General features: G+C 44.2%; 1 protein-coding gene across 1 annotated transcript in view; it reads right to left on the bottom strand.

Moving 5' to 3' along the window:
* Window positions 1-19,573, bottom strand: part of PHLPP1 (PH domain and leucine rich repeat protein phosphatase 1) — a 138,544-nt gene extending 118,971 nt beyond the window's left edge. Inside the window, exon 1 of the mRNA XM_027682412.1 lies at window positions 17,979-19,573. Within this exon, the coding sequence (XP_027538213.1) occupies window positions 17,979-19,335 (1,357 nt within the window). The 5' untranslated portion in view covers window positions 19,336-19,573. The remainder of the gene's footprint in view (window positions 1-17,978) is intronic.
* Window positions 19,574-21,533: the final 1,960 nt, after the last annotated feature.

Below are 21,533 nucleotides of genomic sequence, written 5' to 3'. Positions count from 1 at the left end.
AATCCCACAGGAATTCTGAGTCTCAGCTAAATCAGTGTCTTTTATACTCAAAATGCAAACACTGAAGACCTGTGAATGAATATATGCCTATACTTTCCAACTGCTAGGGTTTGAAGTAGAAATATTAAAATATTTTCAAGAAAGGTGCTATACAACAACTACAACAGTTTTTAAACGCTCAAGGAAACTGAAGAAATGACAGAAGCTTGCCAGGTGACAGAACACAACAACACAACCTCCATCTGACTGTCCTGATTTGCCCCAACTGCTACTGCTTTGCATGTTACGCTCTTGCAAAAGACAGTGCAACATTCACATTAAAAGTGAAACAATGGCAGATAACCATTATCACCATAATAAAAGTGTGTCTAAGAGCTGGCTAAGTTAAACAGGACCAGAGGGAAATTCCAAAGCCTAATTTTATCCTCTTAAGTATCTAGACATATAGACACGTTTGCAGAAATATTTTCCATTCACATGATGGCTACAGCATTAATTACTATCTTACAACATTCTGCTAAACACACGCACACTGACAAGTTTAATCTTACAAAGGCGTATGTTTCAGCAGAGCAAATCCTACATCACTGTTGGTGAGGAAAGGAGACATGTAAGAAGCAGCTTTCAATAAAAACAAAGATGGTTTCTATATATAAAGCTCATCCACACAGTAAGCCTTTGACTTATCACCTGTGTGATAGGTCCCTAACACCAGATTATAAAGGCAGAGGGAGCAACACAATCCTATGGAGAGCGGTACTTTCAGGTGATAGTATCTTGCACAAAGCATCTCATGGCAAGTGCTCAACTTGCTTATATAAGCTAGAAGCTAAACAAAAAGACTTGGCGCTACAGCAGGATGGGCGACTCTTGAGCATTCATCAACTCACAACTCTTGCAGCTAGGAGGAGCAATAGTATAACCACACATGTTCAAACACCCCATTTTGTAACAGCAGTGATTAACTCACCATAACATGCTATAATAATAATAAAGGATGGGAATTACACTTTCTGTGTAGCCCAGCTCTTTTCTTACTCACAATACTGTTAGACTTTCAAAGACAGTAATCTCACCTTTAATATTCTGTATTCTGGAAGGTGAAACAAACTAATTTCAAAATAGTCAAGATTCTCTTCACACTCCTTTTTTCTCTCCACTGTCCACCCTGCTCCAACAGCAAGCCATAATGTGCACTCATTTTCAAGTGATGCCAACTCACTTCTTGGGCTGCCTGGCAACAGAAGTTTTAACTTGTAAACCTCCTCTCAACTGACATACTCCCCTCCTCCACTACTCCAGAACGTGTGGTATAGCTGATGCTATTTATCTTCATTTTGCTAAAGACTTTCACAAGCTGTTAAAAAAAATACCAGAAAACCAACCTTGAAGCAAATCTGTGCTTCCACGCATTTTTTAGTCTTATAATGAAATTGAGTTCACAAAATAAGTTTAAGTAGTGAACTTCTAAACTCTGAAGAGATTGAAAACTTACATATAATATATAATTTTACACATGCAGGCAAGCAGAAGGTTTTTAATATAAATCTGTAAAAAGTAAAGCTGCCACAGTACTTTTAGAGCTTAAAACGGTAAGCTGTTCTAAAAGGAAAAAGCTGCCATGGATATTCAGCACCAGTACTTGTAATAGAAAACAGAAGTCAAAACTCATAGTTCTAAAGTTGGAAAAGGAAAAAAAAAAAAGTAATATGAAGAGGCTACTCAGCAGCAGAAATTTTACACTCCTTGCTTCCTTGTTTTTCCTAGAACAACCCAGACACTTGTCATTACTTTCACAGTTGCACGTGTGGTAACATGTGCCATAATCCATACCTAAATGTTCTTAACAGACCATGATCCAGAAACAATGACACCTTAAGAAAACTACTTCATTCAAAAGAATCTCATGAAGAGGAATTCAGACTGATCTCTAAAACTTGCAAGCTGGAGGATGGAAAGAGAAAAGGGCAAAAAGAACCCAAATACTCACTGACAGAGTATAAGCACAATGCTTTTCCTTATAGAAATTAAAAAAGAAAGGAATGAAACTCAAAAACCTGCCTATTCAGTTATCAAATCATGTATACCCACTGTCCTGTCAAGCATTTCTCTCTTCATTTTGCAACAGACAACCCAGAGGCAGAAGTTAACAAGCAAACACGAGCTCTGCAGGAGAGTCTGTACTACCCCAATTCTGTTTGCTTTGGTGAAAATGCCAATTTGCCCAATACCTGCTGTACTCACCCTAGATAGCTGTGTGCTTTCCACAACAGCTCAGCTGTAGCAGGAGAAAACTCACACCAAGAAGCCACTTTCCCTTTTCCAATGCACTTTACACAAGTTAGGGATGTCTATCACTGTGGTATCTAGCTATAAAGATTAGACACCACAGATTAGAGGTCTGGGACAGTTCCTGGGAAGTGAAATGAATGGTTAAATTTGCAAAGTATTTTGTAGTTCCTGAATACTCATTTTAATTTAGTCATTCTTTTCTCAGTTTTGTTTCACCTTCTTGTCTTATCTATCTCTACCCTTCCCTTAAACCAAAGGAAAGCCACTGTTACCAGCTTTCCCCTCACCAGACAGCATATACACTTCCTCATCCCCTCCTTGAGAGAGCATCAGTAACAGTCTGTAAAAGAAGATGAACATATTGGCTGGAGCCTTAAAACTCGAGTAGAAAAGGAATTATTTAACTTGAGCAAGTTAAATATAAGCAGCCAGCTACCACACACCAGCATGAAGTTTTCCTCATCAAACTCGGTACTTCAGAATATATAAGATTACATGTGCTAACAAAAAAGTACTGATCTATCCCTGTTCAGACAAATCCTAACATACCAAAGTATTCAGTTATCTTGGGGCTGTGGACTGTGAACTTCTCATGATTCTTTGCTCTTTCTCAAGAGCTGCCAAGTGTATAAACTGTTCCCATTATTTACTCACAGATTAACAGTTGGTAAATGGGTCCCAGGGAATCGCTGAAGAATTTTCCTTATAACCATTTCCCTTGCTTACAAAAAAAAAAAAAAGCCAACCACACAACGCCTTCCACCCCCACCCCCCCAACCCTGAATGAATGTGAGAACTTCCTGCACTCAGAACAACATGAATAGAGCTGGCAAGTAGTCAGGGAGATAGTACAGGCCCATGAATGCTCTGAATTCAGCTTCTGTGCTGCCGCTAAATTAAAGGAATTCAGGAGCCTCACAAAGGCTTGGTTATTTAATTATATTATAAAATAAAAGGCTGAATCTATTAGACAGCATACGAAAGAAACCCTTTCCCAAGTGCCTGCGCAGAACAAGCAGCTCCAGTGACTCTGCCTAGCCTTCCCCCTCTCCTCAGGGTGATGTCACCACCATGCTTCTGCCAGAGTCCAGCAGAGCTGCCGGTGGTGGCAGAGCACTGCTCGACCTGCAGGCAAGAGTCCTCACTAGCTAGTTTGAGACAAGATATGCTTCTTTACCACATGAGGTTTTTTACCTTTGCTCTTCATTAACCAGGAGACTCGTGACACTTGCGAACAAGATACAACCGTATTTATCTCTCTACCTTCAACTCCTGACTAGATGAATTCATACATCAGCATTCAAATCTTCTTTTCACTTCAAGTGCCTTCAATGAAACTTAAAGCACATACATTAATAAGAGTAACAACTGCCAGTAAACAGTGAGATGACATAAATTCTACCTTTTTTCCAATCACATGCTACCTTCCCTCCCTTTATAACTACCAAGGAACAAAGGCACTCTGCAGTTTGCCCTACAGGTTATCAGGAAACAAAATCAGAGCAGCTTTCTCTTATTGAGGACTCTGCTGCTCACCAAATCTCTCAACAGCCTCACATGCACACAAGAAAACAGACAGGGTGAGAATAGAACACAGAGGGAAAGATCGAAGTGATCCACAGCACCGTGTACTCATTTTCACAGTTCAGCTAGCTGTGCTTACGATTTGGGAATTCAGGCTGGTACACATGACACATTTACTGATACCAGCACCTCATCCTTCTGCCTTTCCAGAAAGGTGACGCTCCTCCCTCCAGTCAAATCGCAGTGAAATGCTTAGAGTAGTGGCCATGGCGACATTGCTTAGTGAGGCCCATAACTAGCTACCACCATGCTTTTCAACAAGAAGAAGGGAAGCAAACAAATATTCATATTCAAAGCAAAGCCACCAGGTGTGCCTGTCTGCAGACAGTCCCACAGGGATGTATTCTCTAAGCAAGAGTTGCCAAAAGGACAACAGTAACTCCAGTGCAGAGAAGAAAATGCTCAAGAGAACAGACAGAACAGGATGTTTAGGTATAAATGATAAGACAAGGTTTATCTAGTCTTTCATTAGGGAAATAAGGATATTGCACTATTTCCCTGCCATGGATGAAGGCATCTCTATAGTCACACATTTCTGCTTCAAAAAGGTTAGTAGGTATTAACTTTATGCCACAGCATTTGTTTTGGTATGGACGGCACCTGCATTAGGTTGAAGGTTAGATATAGACATTAGTCTCCAACCATCTTTTAACAACTACATGGTTTGGTGCAAAGCAGTATAGCTATGTCTTCAGAGAAGGGCTCCAAGGATCTTCAACTCAGTATATGCCTTCCTCTACATGTTTAGAAAACTTAGTGGATATGAGCAAGAGTGAAATCCGAATGCGAGAAACGTCAGTGCAATGAAAAACCCATAGTACCAAAAAGAGTCAAACCCATAGCCAAAAGAGCTACTGAAGAGCATGTCAAATACCATCTCTCATTAAGGCTTGCCAACATGCACAGCAACAGAACAAACCTGAAGTAACAATACCACATCTGGAAAGGCAATTCAGCAACTGCAACATGGTTAAGAACCTCAGAGAATGAAGATAACATACAGGTGCACGAACAGTGCATCCCTACCAAAATTACAGCTGGTCTTGCATTCACCAGTGCCAACTACATATAGAATCATAGAATATAGAGCTGGAAGGAACCCACAAGGACCATCGAAGTCCAACTCCTGGCCCTGCACAGGACAGCCCCAAGAATCACTCCATGCGCCTGAGTGTTGTCCAAGCATTTCTTGAACTCCAGCAGGCTTGGTGCTGTGACTACTTCCCTGGGGAGCCTGTTCCAGTGCCCAACCACTCTCTGGTAGTTTCCTAACATCCAGCCAATACCTCCCCCGACACAGCTTCAGGCCATTCCCTCGGGTTCTATCACTGGTCATCACATAGAAGAGACCAATGTCTGCCCCTCCTCCTCCCCTCTCACAAGGAAGCTGCAGACTGCAATGTGGTCTCCCCTCAGTCTCCTCTTCTCCAGGCTGAACAGATCAAGTGACCTCAGCTGCTCCTCACACAGCCTCTCCTCTAGACCCTTCACCATCTTCGTGGTCCTCCTTTGGACTCTTAATAGCTTAACATCTTTCTTATATTGTGGTGCCCAAAACTGCCACAATATTCAAGGTGAGGCCACACCAGTGCAGAGCAGAGTGGGACAATCACCTTCCTCGACTGGCTGGCAATGCTTTGCCTAATGTACCCCAGGATATTGTTAGCCCTTTTGGCTGCCAGGGCACACTGCTGACTCATTCAACTCACCATTGATCAGGATCCCCAGATCTCTTTCTGTAGGGCTATCTCCAGCCTCTCATTCCCCAGTTTGTATGTGCATCCAGGGTTGCCACTTTCCAGATGCAGAATCTGGCATTTGCCCCATTAAACTTCAAATGTTGGTAAGCAATCCTCTTCCAAACGGAAGTCTGCACGCTGAGTTCCCAGAACCTGTCTACCAAGAATCCATCCTTTTTCAGGGTTACAAGAGTAGACTAGACTTTCCTAGTAGCACAGTCCTTAGCAGAACTTTCCGTCATAATTCAGGAAGGACAATGATTGAAAACTGTGTGTTTTATTTGACTTGACTAGTTGATCATGCCTAGCTTAGCTGGTGACAGCAAGCAAGAGCAGTGCCAAATGCTGAATCTCCTCCATGTTTGCTGTATACATTCCTAAAAAGCATAAGCCTTATGGACGTGCTGCATGTAATACCACTGTTTACAAGTCAATCTAACACTAAAGAATTAGTACATCCAATTTTAGGTTCAAAGGCTATAACAGCATGACCTCTTCTACTGTCAGTCATAATTCTTACTATGCAAAATTAGCCTTTTTTCTTTCTTTCATAACCAGTTTACAGATTCTTCTAACAGACATGCATTTGAGAACATTATCCAGGTCATGATCTTTGCCTCTTAAAATGGTCTGCTGGATGAAGAACACACAAGTGACACAGGACCTTTTATTTAAACAAATCAACCAACCAACCAACAAACCGTCAATTTTTTTTCCCTGTAATATAAAGGTACGATACACCTTAAACTGTTTTAAGGCTCTGTTCTTTTCTCTCTCTTGACTGCTGCCTGATTCTACATTGTTAACATACAGACAGCAATTTATTGAATCGTTTGTAGCCATGTGCTGTGACTTTCTGGAGAGAAACTTACTAGTTTTTGCAGCCATGCTAGAACCAATACTCTTCTCCACAAGTTATGCAGTGGTGCTGTTTGATACACAGCCATATAGATACAGGGGGTGGGGGGAAAGGAACACACAAAGAGGCCTGCTGATACACGCACACTGAAGAAAAACATCCTAAGTTCTTCAATAAGAGGACTAAAACTGTACAAAATAGGTGAGTTGGTAAATGCAGCCAAGAACATTCAAAAACTTTCTGTAGAAAAAGGAGGAGGGAAAGAAAAAAAAAAAGAAAACAGAAAAAGGAAGAAAAGGTGGGGGAGGGGGGAAAAAACAAAAAGGAAAAAGAGAAAAGAAAAAAAAACACAAAAAAAGACAAACAGGGAAAAAAGGAAAAAAAAAGGAAGGAAAAAGGAGGGGGGGAAGAGTCTAGCTACATATCCTAGGCTAAAAGGATCTACAGTTGATCTATGGTTTGCAATCTGCTGACACCCTCAAGACAGTGCTGTTTTTACAACTAAGGTGACAAATCTGCATTCCCCCATTTCAGCAGTGTAAGTAAGTAGTATCAGTTATTTGCCAGGAACTCAAAATACATCTCCTATTAACACAGAACTGAAGCAGCAAGAGGTACTGAAACTGCTCACACTCCAGTGGACCAATATACAAAAGATCACACCTCACGCACTGTTGCAAATTAAATATCATAGATACCTCAGGCTCTAGTAGATCGTTTTCTCCAAACACTCTGTCACTGACAGAGGAATATGACTTAGTCAACTGCTGGCTACAAGGTGTCTTAATCTCTGTAGTACAATATCTTGCAATACTGATTAATACATTTTCATTCTAGGTTTTAATTATAAAGGCGAAAGCTGCAAGTTCCAAAATAAACCAGGATGTTTCATCACACGTATTCAGAAAAGAAACATCCTGAAACATTTTTCTTACAAAAGACATACCCAAGATATAATCTGTAAAGCAAAATTAAGTAAAATAATTTAACCTACTCTTCTCATATTAGCAGGAATTAAAGTTGTCATTTGATTAAGAAGATTAAAGAGATACAAATCAAGCAGTTCTCAGTGCTACAGTCTAATCTTAGTGAGGATGAATATGCTTATACAGATGATAACATTGTTCCAGAAGTCGTGAAACGGAAACACTTTCTGTATTTAGTAGTCTGAAATGTATCACATTAATCTTCTGTTTATTCACAGGAAATATACAGACTACAGGGTCTAATTTAATTGATACAGAGACGGGACATGTTTTTCATGTCAACAACCCCCCCCCAAAAAACTAATAAAAAAAAGGGTAAGACACATCCACAGCAACTTCACAAAACTTGAACACCTCAAACCATTTAGATTCCAATTCTCAGCCAGTCCTTTCTTTTATTAGCTAGGACACCCAAGACAAAAAGGTTAACTGCTTGCTCTGAAAGGATATAAACTCAGATCTGCTTCTAACTAATGACTTTTTAATCCACACAACCATACTGTAAGCTCCACACTTATTACCAAACCAGTATAATAGAAGTCCTCAGCTCGGAAATAATTTCATATAATTACATATTACACAGCTTTCAACAAGCTCCTGTTGGTATTTCTGAAATGTTAAATTGCATCTCCCAGACATATGTGATTAACTTCACTTTGAAATACATCCCATTTGCAACCTGTAAACTATCTTACTTTCCTGTTTGTGGCCACATAATACTGGTACCAGAAGAAACCAAGAGCTCCTAGCCTATTAACTTCAGTTCATTATCCATGCTACCCTTCTTTCAGATGTTCCATCACTTCATTCACAACAGTTCTTGTCATCAACTTCTTTATTGCAACAGATAAGCTTTATAGCAAGCAAGCAAATACACATACATGCAGAAAGTCAATAGTGACACACAATAATTATCTCTGAGACAACCTAGTAAGTCTCATAACTGACTGCTCACCAAGACTGATGTCCCCTAGAGGTCTGTCTGTCCCACTAAGCAACACACAGCAGAAGGAAAAACACATTCCTCCTTTACTTACTAGTCCTGTACTTCTATCATAACAACCCCATGCATACAGGCTTGGAGAACAGTGGTTGGAAAGCTGCCCAGCAGAAAAGGACCTGAGGGTGCTTGAACAAGAGACAGCAGTGGTCAAGAAGGCCAATGGCATCCTGGCTTTTACCAGAAATAGTGTGGCCAGCAGGACTAGGGCAGTGATCATCCTCCTGTACTCAGCATTGGTGAGGCCGCACCTTGAGTCCTGTACCCAGTTCTGGGCCCCTCACTACAAGAAAGACATTGAGGTGCTGGAGTTTGTCCAGAGAAGGGCAACAAAACTGATGAAGGGTCTGGAGCACAAGTTTTATGAAGAGCTGTTGAGGGTATTAGGGTTGTTTAGCCTGGAGAAAAGAAGGCTCAGAGGAGACCCACTCTCTATAACTACCTGAAAGGGGGCTGTAGCAAGGTGGGGGTCAGCCTCCTCCTTCAGGCAGTTGGCAACAGGACGAGAGAACATAGCCTCAAGCTGCACCAACATGTTCAAGTTGGACATCAGAAAGAATTTCTTCACTGAACAGGTGGTCAGCCATTGGAATAGGCTGCCCAAGGCAGTGGTGGAGACATCCACCATCCCTCAAGTGTTCAAGAAGTGACTGGACGTGGCACTTAGTGTTTAGCTGGCATGGAAGTGTTTGATCAAAGGTTGGACTCAATGACCTTAGAGGTTTTCTCGAACCGTAACAATTTTATGAACTTGAGTCAGTAATCATAAAATAACTCATGATAAGAAGTCACTGGAGGATCTGACCAATAATGTAAAGAGCAAGCAGATCACACACGTAAGTTAGCTTTGCTGCTTGCAAGAGTCTTACTACAAAGCCAGTGCTACTACTTATTATCTGCTGTAAGGAAAAGGTTGGAAAGGGTCCGAGAGTAAGACAAGACAAGTGCTTGATTGACAACAACAAAACGTCATTATACACAATTCTGATCAGAAAACTCACTGTCCACTTAGAAACATACAAGTTTCAAGGCAGCTTTGAAACGGAGAGCTATTCAGATAGAGCCCCTCTAAGGCTTATATAAAAGCAAAATTGTTCCTAGTAAGAACTTTAAACTTTTCTGTATCATTTATATTAAAGCAAATAATAGTTTGAACTAGTCATAGTTATTGTTTAAAGAAGCACGCAGCTTTTTCAAAGGAAAAGAGTCGGTATTATTCTCATCTACTGAAGGTGCCTGAATCACAGGTTTTGTTCTACCCTTAATACTGCATCCACAATCCTCTCCTCACCAGAGCATGCATTCAGGAAAAGGAGTGGCCTGCTACTTATCTTAATTACAGGTCTTACTATCTCTTTCTCTTTGGACACAAAGCTTCATAAATCCAACAAACAAGAAGAGAAACTGCATTCAGATTACATAATGAGGTTTATGTAAATCAAACCTACAGCCCAGGGTCCTGAACTTCAAAGGCATTCCAGCTCCTCGTTACCCCTTGGACCAAGGCCCATTGTTTTGTCTTTATTTAAATAAGTTGGCATGGCATCTGGAGCTCGTGCAGATGAGAGGAACCGGTTCAAGTGGCTATTACGGGGTTTTGAAAATTATGACTACAATCCAGAGCCTAGTAAAGTTGAAAATTCCCGTTGTCACTGCACAAGATCAGGTACAATTAATATCCTGCAGAGGGACAAAAAAAATGTTAAGCTCTAAAAATCTTCTCCATTTCCACAATTTCTTTTTCCTTCCAAGCTAGACAAAACTGGAGAGACATATCCCCTGAAACTCAGTATTTTGCATCAATATGTAAATAGCTATTCTTAGCTGTCAAACAGAGGAACACACAGTTAGTTGAGCAATAAGTATTTTCAGCATCCCTCCAAATAAGTCAAAGCCAGCTGGAAGAAATGTTACTTCCCCATTGATGGAAAAAGCTTCAAAGAATAGTATGCTACATTGTGAAATTAAATGACTCTTCACTCCAGGAGGTCTTTCTTCCTAATATAACAGTTGTCATTTTTAAATGCAATGTTCTCCAAAGAACAATTTTTATCCCCTAAATAATGGGGGGATGAGGAAGGAAGGAGGGCACAAAAACTCCCAAGAAATTCTGCACCATTCCCATTCTTCCACATATTTAACCACATCCACAGGAGCAGAAAGTCTCAGCCATCACACCCCAAGTGTCAGGACTAGCTAGTTAGCTAAGCAGGGAAGCAATAGGAATTTTGGTTCTGGCAACTGGTATAAAGAATTTGGACTATCAGCTTACATAATTAAATGATTCTATGTGACAGTGGCAGAGGGTACAGAGGGCCATGGTGACCACATCCATGGTGACTTACAGACAAGACTCCAAAGGCTGATTACTGCCAGGACCTTTTTTAAAAAAACAACCACCACACAGTGGGTGTGTCAGCACAGACACCACAGAAAACTAGTTCTACTATTAATTTTGCCTCCCTGAAATCCTAATTGGAATTTCAGCAGGACACAATGTTTTTATTCATTTACAACCCACATACATCCCTCTGTGCTGTTACGACAGCTGCTGCATTCCAAATGGCAAGTGATGTCTATTCTTTACATGTAACATATAGCAGACATAAGATAAAAAATAAAGAGTTAACTAAAATATATCATAAATAATAATACTTAAGTTTAAAATTCTCCGATACTTAAGATGGCTTCAGTATATAACAGCAATCAGTGGGAAAATGTTTAATTAGAATTTGCCAGGGGTTATTTTTGGAAAACTATATCTATGTTAAGATACCACAGTGGATAAATGCCAGCCTAATCAGAAAAAATAACGAATCTACAACTAATACATGTTATTTTCTAGTGAAAAATGTACAAATTTTTCTTGACAAAAAGGTAATGCTGCAGCTACCATTTAAGAACAAAAGTTATACAAAGAATAAATGAAGGCATTAGAATTCTAGAATTTTCACAGAAATTTTCTGACAAAATGTATAGAGCTTAACTACCTCAAACCTATACACAAGTCTGACATTACCATGCAGTTGTAATTTTAACTAAGGCTTCCAACCTCTCAGATAATTTTCATAAGCAAGATATTATTGGTTATATTTAAAATGAGGACCATTGTCCTCCTGTGAAGTTTCTTAAACATCCTGTGAAGAGCTTAATGTTTCAGAATTCCTGTCTTAAGAGCCAAATCTAGAAGTTAAGACGCATTCATTTTTCAGTGAGTTTAAAACTTTATGGTTGTTTACGAAGGTTGGTGGTTATCCTAAACTTTCTGAGAAGGAAAAACTATGCTGGAATAGCATGGCCAAGACAGCAAAGCTTACAAACCTGAAGATATTTTGGTACATCCCACCCCATTCCTTTTACTTGAGTTATTTTCTCCACACAAACTGCAACTGACTCTAAGCATCGAAATCTGTTCCATCTGCATACACACACACAAATATTTTACCAAAAAAACCTCAAAGGTAAATGCAACATTCAGTTCTCTGAGTTAGAGAATAAAGTTATTACAGGGCTACTCCACATATACGGCTTCCCAAAGCACAAATCCTCATTTTAGCACGAGTTGTAAATACAGCAATCAAATTGACTTAAGGGAAGCTGAAAACAAGTATGCAAGCACATTTATCTGATCTAAAATGCCAGTGTGCCCCATTCCATAAGCAGTGGAATAATGAAACACTGAAGACTAAATCAAACTATCTTTCATCTACTGTCCAAGGCAAATAGGTCAGTCTTTGGTTTCTTTTTCTTTTTTCCCCCTAAATCAATAACTGTTTAATAGCTTAAACAGTTACTCAGAATACCACCCCTTAAACACAGAGGGAAGTGAAGCTAGTAGCATGTGAAGTACAGGTTCCCTCCAAATTAAAAAGGACAGTGTAACAAGTAGCACTCTCCGGGATTTCCATTTGTAAACTTCTATTCTATGGAATTCTGTATGCATATATTTTTCAAACCAACCTGCTCAGGCAGGTTGTCTTATACTTGTCTCTTTTCCAGAGGATCACTTAGATAACAAAGAAATCTCTCTTTACATTGTTTTATAAACCTACGAAGTAGGTTTTAGTAGTTAACCAGTTGCTAACACTGGTTCGAATAAATCTCTCTTTGTTTGTACTATTAAGCAGTACCTCCCAAGAACCACGTCATGCTTTAGATGCACAGCAGGCTGTCAGTGTCCTAACAGAACAGATGGATGTTTTGACTGCAGAAGACTTTTAGGTATATCAGCAATTCCATCATCAAGGAGGTATTTATGCATGGTTTCAAAAATTACCAGAAATAACCGGTAAAAAATGAAAGAGGGATAGTATCAAAATGGAGAGGGGAAAGGAGATGTTGCAGGCAGTGCTGTATCAGTGAAGAAATTCAGCTCCTGGATTCACTAATTTAGGTACTACATATTTAGTATATATAGTAACTGTTATGTACATCACACTAAAGTCTCCCGTGTTGGTACTTCACACATACTTAAGTTATGGATGCTAGCCAGGAATACAAGAGAATTTAAAAGTTGCAAAAACCATTGTACTTAACAGCTGTCACATACCAAAGCTCAGCTGCGGCTGCACCAGCATTCCAGCATTATCTGCACAGCTCCTCCTGCATAGGAGGAGAGGCTGCTGCGCCCTCAGAGCCCCCCTGAAAGCTGTCTACCTTAGAAAGACCCCATTCCAACAGGAGATAAGACAAGGGCTATGCACATGAACAGGTGGAGCCAACCAGAGGCACTGCAGCCATTTTAAACTTTCCTACCGAACAGGACTAGAAATCTCATTACTTTGGTTCCGACAAGGACCAAGCTTGGATTTAAACATGCTATGTAACAGAAATGTGAGAGTTTCTCAAAGAGGCAAGTTTAGGGTATTACTTCTCTTTGCAGCAGATGCCAACATATAAATGATTATAAGGTAAAAATGTATATCCAAGTCACATTAGGAAGAAAAAAAAAATCAGGATCACGGCATCCCTAGGCAGAGGTTGTTTTTCTGTTTGGTTTTAACAAATTCACAGAGAACTCTCTTGTCCAATCATACCTGTAAAAAAACATCTATTCACATTAATGTGAATTAGTTCCTTTGATGTTAAAAAAGATATTGGATGTCAGAACCAAGTCAATGCTCCACAAGCAGCTCTTTAGGGCACAGCTGTTCTCCCACCCTCAGGTAAGAAGCAGGTCTGTCTTTGGCATGCTTTCCCCCCTTGAAATGGCACTTAGTCACCTTTAAACCAAATTTATCAATGTATTAAATAGCTGAACTGAGTTATTCATCAAGTAGCCCAACAAGCAGCCAGGAATTCAATGCATCATATTCCACAAAACTCTGCACTGCCAGGCCTACGGTGCTTTCACGTTAAGAGTAAGCATCTAAAACCATGTTTCCATCCATACAGATGGAAGTTTTATTATGACTCCAACTACAAGGTGTGCTCCTTTTAAAGAAGACAAGCAAACACAATTGCTTAGATCACTGCAACTGATCCTGACACTAGATCTTCCCACTCTTATATTCATACTGGACAGAACAACATTTCTTATAACGTACTTTAAGACCAAACTAGACTCATTTTTCCTCACAGCTTTCTAAAAGGCCACATGAGGCAAAAGGATCTCTTCCCCAAATAAAATCTGACAGCCAGATGCAAAATTAACACCGCTAATGACATCTGGCATTTCTTACTATTCTGCCTATAGGCAAACATCTACTTAAAAAGTGATATATTTGATGACACCAGCAGGTGCAGAAGCCGTGTGTCATGAAAAGGAGGAGAGAATTTAAAGGTGGCTAAGTGCCAGAATCAGAAACAACATCACCTTTCAGTAGTAAAACAAAAAAGCCTGAAACACCCATTGTACTACTGCAGTCTTCAAGACCAGGATCAGGTTACTCATACTCCTTGACATGCAGATGTTGCAGAACACAGTCCTGCATATAATTCCATGCTTATTTTTTATCTAAAGTCTCAAAACCAATAAGCAATTTTGCAGTTTTTAAATTATGAGATTGGTGTATTAGTCTATTTTCCCTTCTACATGCAAATGATAGAGAAGTCAAGGCCACTGGGACCACAATTATTTTTATAGACCAATAAGGAATACTATAACTTGTTTGCAAGAAGTCTTCTGGATCACAGCCATTCTTATGGCTTAAGGAATAATTTAGTAAGTCTGACCTAATCGGTCTCCCAGCGACGATATCATGACTGTAATTGCACTATGGATTCTTATACAATTCCATAACTCAATAACACAATATCTCAGCAGAAAGCTATTTAACCATATCCTTTTAAATAGAGATTAAGTATTTCAAACTTTAAGGATAGTATCTTTTGTTAAGATAGATTTCAACAGAGAGAAAAGTTGACATGCATGACCTGTCACTAATGCCCAGTTTTGCTCAAATTGATGTTACAGGGAGTAGGATCAGCCCCTTAAAGCTGTAGGGGATTTTGTTTCAGCAGTGGTGTTATTGGTTTAATGCTTAGAGTCAAGACACTGAAGAAATCAACCACATTCATACTGTTAAGGAAGAAAATGAGAGGAGATACCAGAATAAACATGCACTAACTACATTCTGAAACAAACCAAGGCAACACTTTTACCTTCCTAGTGTCCCATTTTGGTTTTGAGGGTTTTTAAAAGACCAGATATTTCATTTAGAGTATGTAAATGCTACTTATTAAGAAAGCTGTTTTGTCATAGAAAAAAAATCTGATTCTCTGCAGTTCTTCTAAAAACTATTTTTTTAATCTGTACTTTCCAGATTCCACAACAGGAGAAATTACCAGCCTACAGCAATCACTAAAATTCTTGACTGTATCATTTTATTTGGAATTTGTAATGTTAAGTTTCAGTACAGAATATTCCAGTCTTAAAACTGTCACTCTACTACAGAAATAAAAAAACCCAAAGTCATCAGTGTGCTCTCTTCTTCTCTCCCCACTCCAAGGGGATTTGGTGAAAGAATTCTTTTTAGAAGCAATGCAATAAATCCAACCTAGGTTTATGCCATTTCACATCAGTACAAGACCAGGATCACCAAATCCTACTGAGACAGCTTGCAGGAAATTACAGGGATAGAGATGCTAGCGGTTCTCTATCCATTGGGACAAGCCAGGCCGCTTAAACTAACGAAGTCCCAGGCAAACAGGAAATCACTGTTTTAAAGCTTTCCTTAGGGTATGATTCTGGAGGATCATTTATTAGAAAAGTACTTCTCCTAAGCAAAACACCTAATTTTGGGGCCAAAGAAACCACTCCCCTTTCCAGTGTAATGTAGTGTGTCTTCTTTTTAAGTGTCTCTCCTTCCCTCCCTTTCATCTTTGGGGTGTGTGTATAAAATAAGGAAGCAGAGATAACTTGCCAAGACAGTTACATAAAATCGGTATGATTACATGTCAGTAATATTTCCTTAGCTGTTTTTGGCTGGTCTGGTACATTAGGTGCTGCAACCTTTCTGTTACAAGCACCTGATCACAGGTGTTTTAGATGTTGATCACAGATCCCCTCAAAGAGATAAGGATTTCAAAAAACACTTTACTTTTGAAGTACAGAGGCATACTTCTTAGCATATGAACTTACACAAGAAATTTGCATTAATTTGATCCTATATGTGCTCACAGAAATACCCTCCTATCTGGCAGTTCTGTACAAGGAAGTCTAAAAATGTACGAGCTACGTTAGCAATCAAGTTGAGACATTGAAATAAAACAGAGTTGGAACATCCTTGCTTAGCATGTATAATTAATCATTTGATGCATTAGAACTACATGCAAACAGTCTTAACTGTGTGCAAGACTTCACTATGTTTCCCGGTTGTGTTTTCTTTAGAACACATCCTGTTGGAAAAGGAGCCACACAGCTGTCCCAATTTAAAACATGTGTGTGCATCCCCATTTAATGGTAGGACTGGAAATAAAGGAAGCAACATCCCTCCCAGCATCATCTGCTGACTTCCATCCTCAATAGCACAGCAGAGAAACACAAAAGACCCCAATCCTCATCTGAAAAAGAGTAATTTAAGCTACTTTCTAACCCAAATGTATCTAACCTATTTCTGTCAGTTCCTTGAACAAATATTGCTTCTGTACTCGTTATGTACAATCCAAAAAATCTGAAGAAAAGCTGAATTGACCACTTGTCACCACTCCCACATTCTCTTCTGAATAAAGGACACTTATCCAGCGTACTACTCTCCTTCCCACCCCACCATTACTGACCCTATTTGACATTCAGCGGAATTCACTCGAGAAAAGAATATCTGTATTTTTCAGAGTTAAAGCACTGAATTCTCATGGTTCATTGAAGGACCACTCTGCTCAGCCAACCCAGCAAGGGGATGGATGGCATTTTCTACTTTGCTTGCATGACCTCATCTCTGCATATCACATTTACCTATTTCACAGGAAAGCTTACTAGGTATTTGAATGTTTACATGGTCATTAAAAAATTTCTCCTATCTGAAGAGATGGACAGGACAGTTAAAACCCAAGGAGTGCCAAGATTACAACAAGTATTTTACGCAAACCAATTCAACTGACACACCAGGTATTTTTAAACCTCTCTAAAACCGCAGAAGGTCGCATAATTACAACGCGGGAGCTAACTTTTCCACCCAATACTCCGAACTGTAGGTCGTAACAGCAAAGCTTCATTAAAAAGCTTCTCCCTTTTCATTACAAAGGTTTTGACCATCCCGTTTACAAAGGATATGACCTGTGCTTCCCTACTTTCCTCGCTTACTGCCTCAGTCTCTCAGTGAAGTCCCAGTACTCTAACAAACGGGGAAAACTGATCGCAAGTGGCAACAACGCGGAAAGCCAAGCGCGGGATTGTGTTTGCAGGAACGCACGGCTCTCAGCTCAGGCATCTGCGCGCGCTGCGCTGCTGGAACCTCCTGCAGAGGCAAAACTGCGCGGGGCTTCCCCCTTCAGGGACGGGCCGGCCGTGCCCTCTGCTCCGGTATGACAGGGCGGGCTCGGCGCTCTCCGGAGGGAGCACACAGCTCAACTAAGCCGTGAGCGATCCGCCGGCATCCCGCAAACACTTGGAACAGCCTTCGACCTCCCGTGCCCGGCAGCGATGCAATTCCTCGTCACTAGGGAAAGCAGTAGATTAAGGCCGATTTAACCTCCAACGCCCAGTGCCGCTGCTGGGAACGGGAAAACAACACACGCGCGACCTCCATTACTCAGGCGCTGAAGGGAGGGGAGGCTGCCCCGGGCACAGCGATGGGGCAGCCTGAGCACCGCTGACACCGCGGCTTCTCCCGGCAGCCGGCTCGGGGCAGCGCTTCCCGCCGCCGCACGGCCCCTCCCCGGCGCGGCGACACCCGCGGGCCGTGAGAAGGGACGGCCCCGGGCCACCTTCCCCGTGAGGGGCGACAGCCCCAGGCCAGCCCCGGCGGAGGGGCAGTCGCCCTAACGCCCCGCGTTCGCCCCGGCGCCCGCCGCGCCAGCGCCCGGTGGGCGCGGCTCTTGCCCCTTCCCCACAGCCGCTCCCCCCCCGCCCCACTCACCGGCATAGAAGCGGATGAGGCAGCCGGTCTCCGAGTCCATGCCCTCCTCCTGCACCCGCCACAGGTCCCGAAAGCCCAGCTGGGAGAGGTAGTCGTTCTGGATCTGCAGCGGCTTCTCGTAGGCCTCCAGCCGCCGGCTGGTCTCCCCGTGGAGCTGCACGTACAGGGCAGGCGGCCCCGCCGGCGGCTCCCTCCCGCCGGCCGCGCCCGCCGGCACCCCCCCTGCCCGCCCCGGGGGCAGCTCCCCCGGGCAGGGGGGGCCCCGGCCCGGCCCCGCACCTGTTTCTTCCACCCCGTCGGGGGGTGCCGGCTCCACCTCCAGCTCCTCCGAGGAGGACGAGCCACCGCCGCCGCCGCTGCTGTAGGGGTCCAGCCGGTCGGAGACGCTCTCGGCGCTGGGGCTGAAGCTCTCGGTGTCGGAGCCGGCCGGCCCCAGCTCCCCCAGGAGGGAGGGGCAGGAGAGCGGCGGCCCGGCAAGGTACAGTTCGGCCGGCGGAGCCCCGGGGCTGAGGTCGGAGGGCGCCGGGCTCGGCCGGCCGCCGGCCAAGTCGCTCTCCTCGGCGCCGCTGCCCAGCGGCAGGCGGTCGGGCCGCGCCGTTTCCCCACAGCCTCCTCCGGACAGCCCGCTCCGGGTACCCCGCCGGCTCCTCGGCCTCTCCTCCGCCGGCGGCCGCAGCCCCTCGGCCGCAGGCTCGGGCGGCGCCTCGGCGGGGCCCGCCAGCGGCTCGGGCAGGGGCTGCGGCGGCGGCGCGCCCGCTTTGCCCAGCACTCGCACCACACTGCTGCCGCCCCGGTGGCCGAGCTGCTGCAGCCGGGCAGCCACCTCAGCCGCCGTTGTCTCCAGGGTGCAGAGCACCGGGCGCAGGTAGCAGTTCATGTGCCGCTCGTAGACGTGGACGCAGCCCCGCTGCAGGTCCCGCCGCACCCAGTCCCGCTCCGGGGGCTGTAGGGGCTGCAGCTGCCGGGGCGGCTTCAGCAGCAGCAGCGCCTTCCTGTCCAAGCTGCGGGTGCCCAGCGAGGGCGCCGGGGCGCCGGCGGGCAAGGGGGCGGCGGCGGAGAGGTTCCTCTTCAGCCTCCCCCGCCGCAGGAGCAGGGAGTTGGCGCTGCCGGCCCCACCGGGGGCCGCCGGAGTCCCGCTGGCCGCCAGCGCCGCGGGGGGAGCGAAGCCGCCGGCTCCCCCTCGCCTCCGCCGCGGGCCGCCGGCTGCTTTGCCGTTCAGCTGCCCGCCGCCGCCCGACGGCTCCGCGCCGCTCTCCGCCTGGCTCCTCCTGCCCGGAGAGTCGCTCTCCGCTTCCCCGGGCCCGCTTCCCGCCGCCGCCGCCGGGGCTTCTGCCGCTCGCTGCTGCGCGGGCTCCATCGCCCGCGGGGCCGGGGATGCCGCCGCCGCCCTGCTGGGAGAGCCGCTCGGCGCGGCGCGGGGGGGGGCCGAGCGGAGCGCGGCGCCGCGTCCCAGGGGGGGTGGGATTACGTAGCAGCAGCGGGGAGCATTCCGCCGGTGCCCGGCTCAGCCCCGCTGCCTGGCTGTCGCCAGCGCCATTAGGGAGGGAGGGAGGCAGGGAAGGAGCGTGTGATCCCGCCGCCGTCCGCCGCTCCCCGCGCGCGCGCGGCTCATGAATATTAATCAGCCGACAGGGAGCGAGGGAGGCTCGCGAGGGTGACGCCACCGCTCGCGCGGCGGGGCGGGGCCTGGCCGATAAACACACGGCGTGATTCCCAGCCGGCCTTGGGAGGGGCGGGAAGGGGGTAGTGCTGGCGCCGCGCGGGGTCTGCTGGGAGCTGTAGTCCCGAGCCTGCCGCAAGTCCCGGCAGTCCCGCGGCTTCCCGCCGCCCGCCTTCCCGAGTGTTACGTAGGCTGCGCCGGCTCCGGAGCGTGAGCCCGGTGTCTGGCCGTGCGTGAGGACGGTAGCCCGGAACTTGGTGGAAGTAACTCCCCTACCCGGCGCTGACTCCCAGGAGGTGTAGGGAGCCGCCGCCGCTCCTCACTCTGCACGGCACGGGGCTGAACCCCTGGACTTGGTCCTAAGCTCCGTAGTTGTATCCCTCAAGTCTCTTGGAAGGTTTTGCAGGTCCAGTGACCACACTCATCCCACTCTGTCCAATCTGTTCTCCTCGTTAGTTCCCTCGGCGCATAACTGAAGCACTGAGCCCGGACAACCTTCTTGCATGAGGAGGGGAGGTGATAGCTTCAGATCCAAGATGGAGAGAGGCATGGAAATGTGGGTGGGAAACATAAATGTATTTATGCACACATACCATACTCACTTTGTGAGTAGACTTGCAAAGAAAGTTTCGATGCTATTAGTCTGTCATTGTTTATCAGGGACTAAAATTACCGATAATACTCACTCCTAGAAAATTGCTTAGAAGCGGCAATTAAATGGAAACAATTTTCAAAAAAACTCTGTGATTTTAAACAAATTGCTGAAAAGGAAAATTACAATCAAACACATTCCATTAGCAGTGTGAATGTGTGAGTTTTCATACTGTAAGGACACCATACAATGGAATTCAGAGAAATCTGTGCTCCTGGAGATGTTTTAGCTGAGTAATGCCAGCTGGATGGGGCTGTAACTGCCTGAGATCTTTCCTTTTTAATACATTGTGTAAAATCACAGTGAAGCATCTTGCCACATATTCATCAAAAACACAAAAGACTAATAAACTGGGAGTTCTGGGCAATTGACCAGTTATGTCCATATTAAGGGAGATAAATCATCACCACGAACACAGAGATAAACTCTTAGTGAAACATTACTTTTATTTGGACTGTCTTTTTAGTGTCTACATATAATATATGAACCATAAGTAAGCCAGAACCATGATAAAATTATAGTTTACCTCTCCTAATAAAACATTTCTCCACGCTTCGCACTACTGTCTTCATCCCCCCTAGAAGCAGGTGAAAGAAAGCACAGAAAACAGAGGTATTCTCCAAGGAACTTGCAATGGAAACATATAGCTACTTTTTAAAAGGGGTTTTTTTGTAACAATAAAGCTGATATTTTACCTTTATGTGAAAACCACCCACTTTCTGAACAGAACAATCTGAAAATTAATGATGGTCTGATCATGCAGTTTGTGCTGACTCATACCTAGAGCTGCAGTCATCAGAAAGAGCATCTCTGGAATTCAAGAGCATGGACTGACAGAGGATGACTGCAGCACTTGGCCATTAAAAGCTTAAACTGGTGCCCCAAACCTCCTTTGACATTAGCAGCACACAACAGAAGTGCAGCGCTTAGTATATTGAGCTCTGGTTCTGGCTGCTTCATACATTCTGGTTTATTTCTACTGCTTTGCACCACCCTTATGCCACCTACTTCATGGAGGTTACTCCAGGTCTCCTGAATTAAATGTGTGAGAGAAATGTTCTACATGCAAGCATGCATATACAGTCACTCTGAAGAAGGAGACAGCGAATTCTAGGGGCATTATTATTAATGGTAATACTTGAAAGAAGAGAGTTTCTAGAAAACACTTTCCAGCCCTTCTCTTCTTTGATGGGAGCAGGGACAAAGAAGCTCCACTTTTCTCAAACTGTTCAGGTACCTGAAC

The sequence above is a fragment of the Neopelma chrysocephalum genome, unplaced genomic scaffold, assembly GCF_003984885.1.
Source record: "Neopelma chrysocephalum unplaced genomic scaffold, ASM398488v2 Primary Assembly neopelma1_22b, whole genome shotgun sequence".
NCBI lineage: Eukaryota > Metazoa > Chordata > Aves > Passeriformes > Pipridae > Neopelma > Neopelma chrysocephalum.
This window is presented reverse-complemented; position numbering and strand designations above follow the sequence as displayed.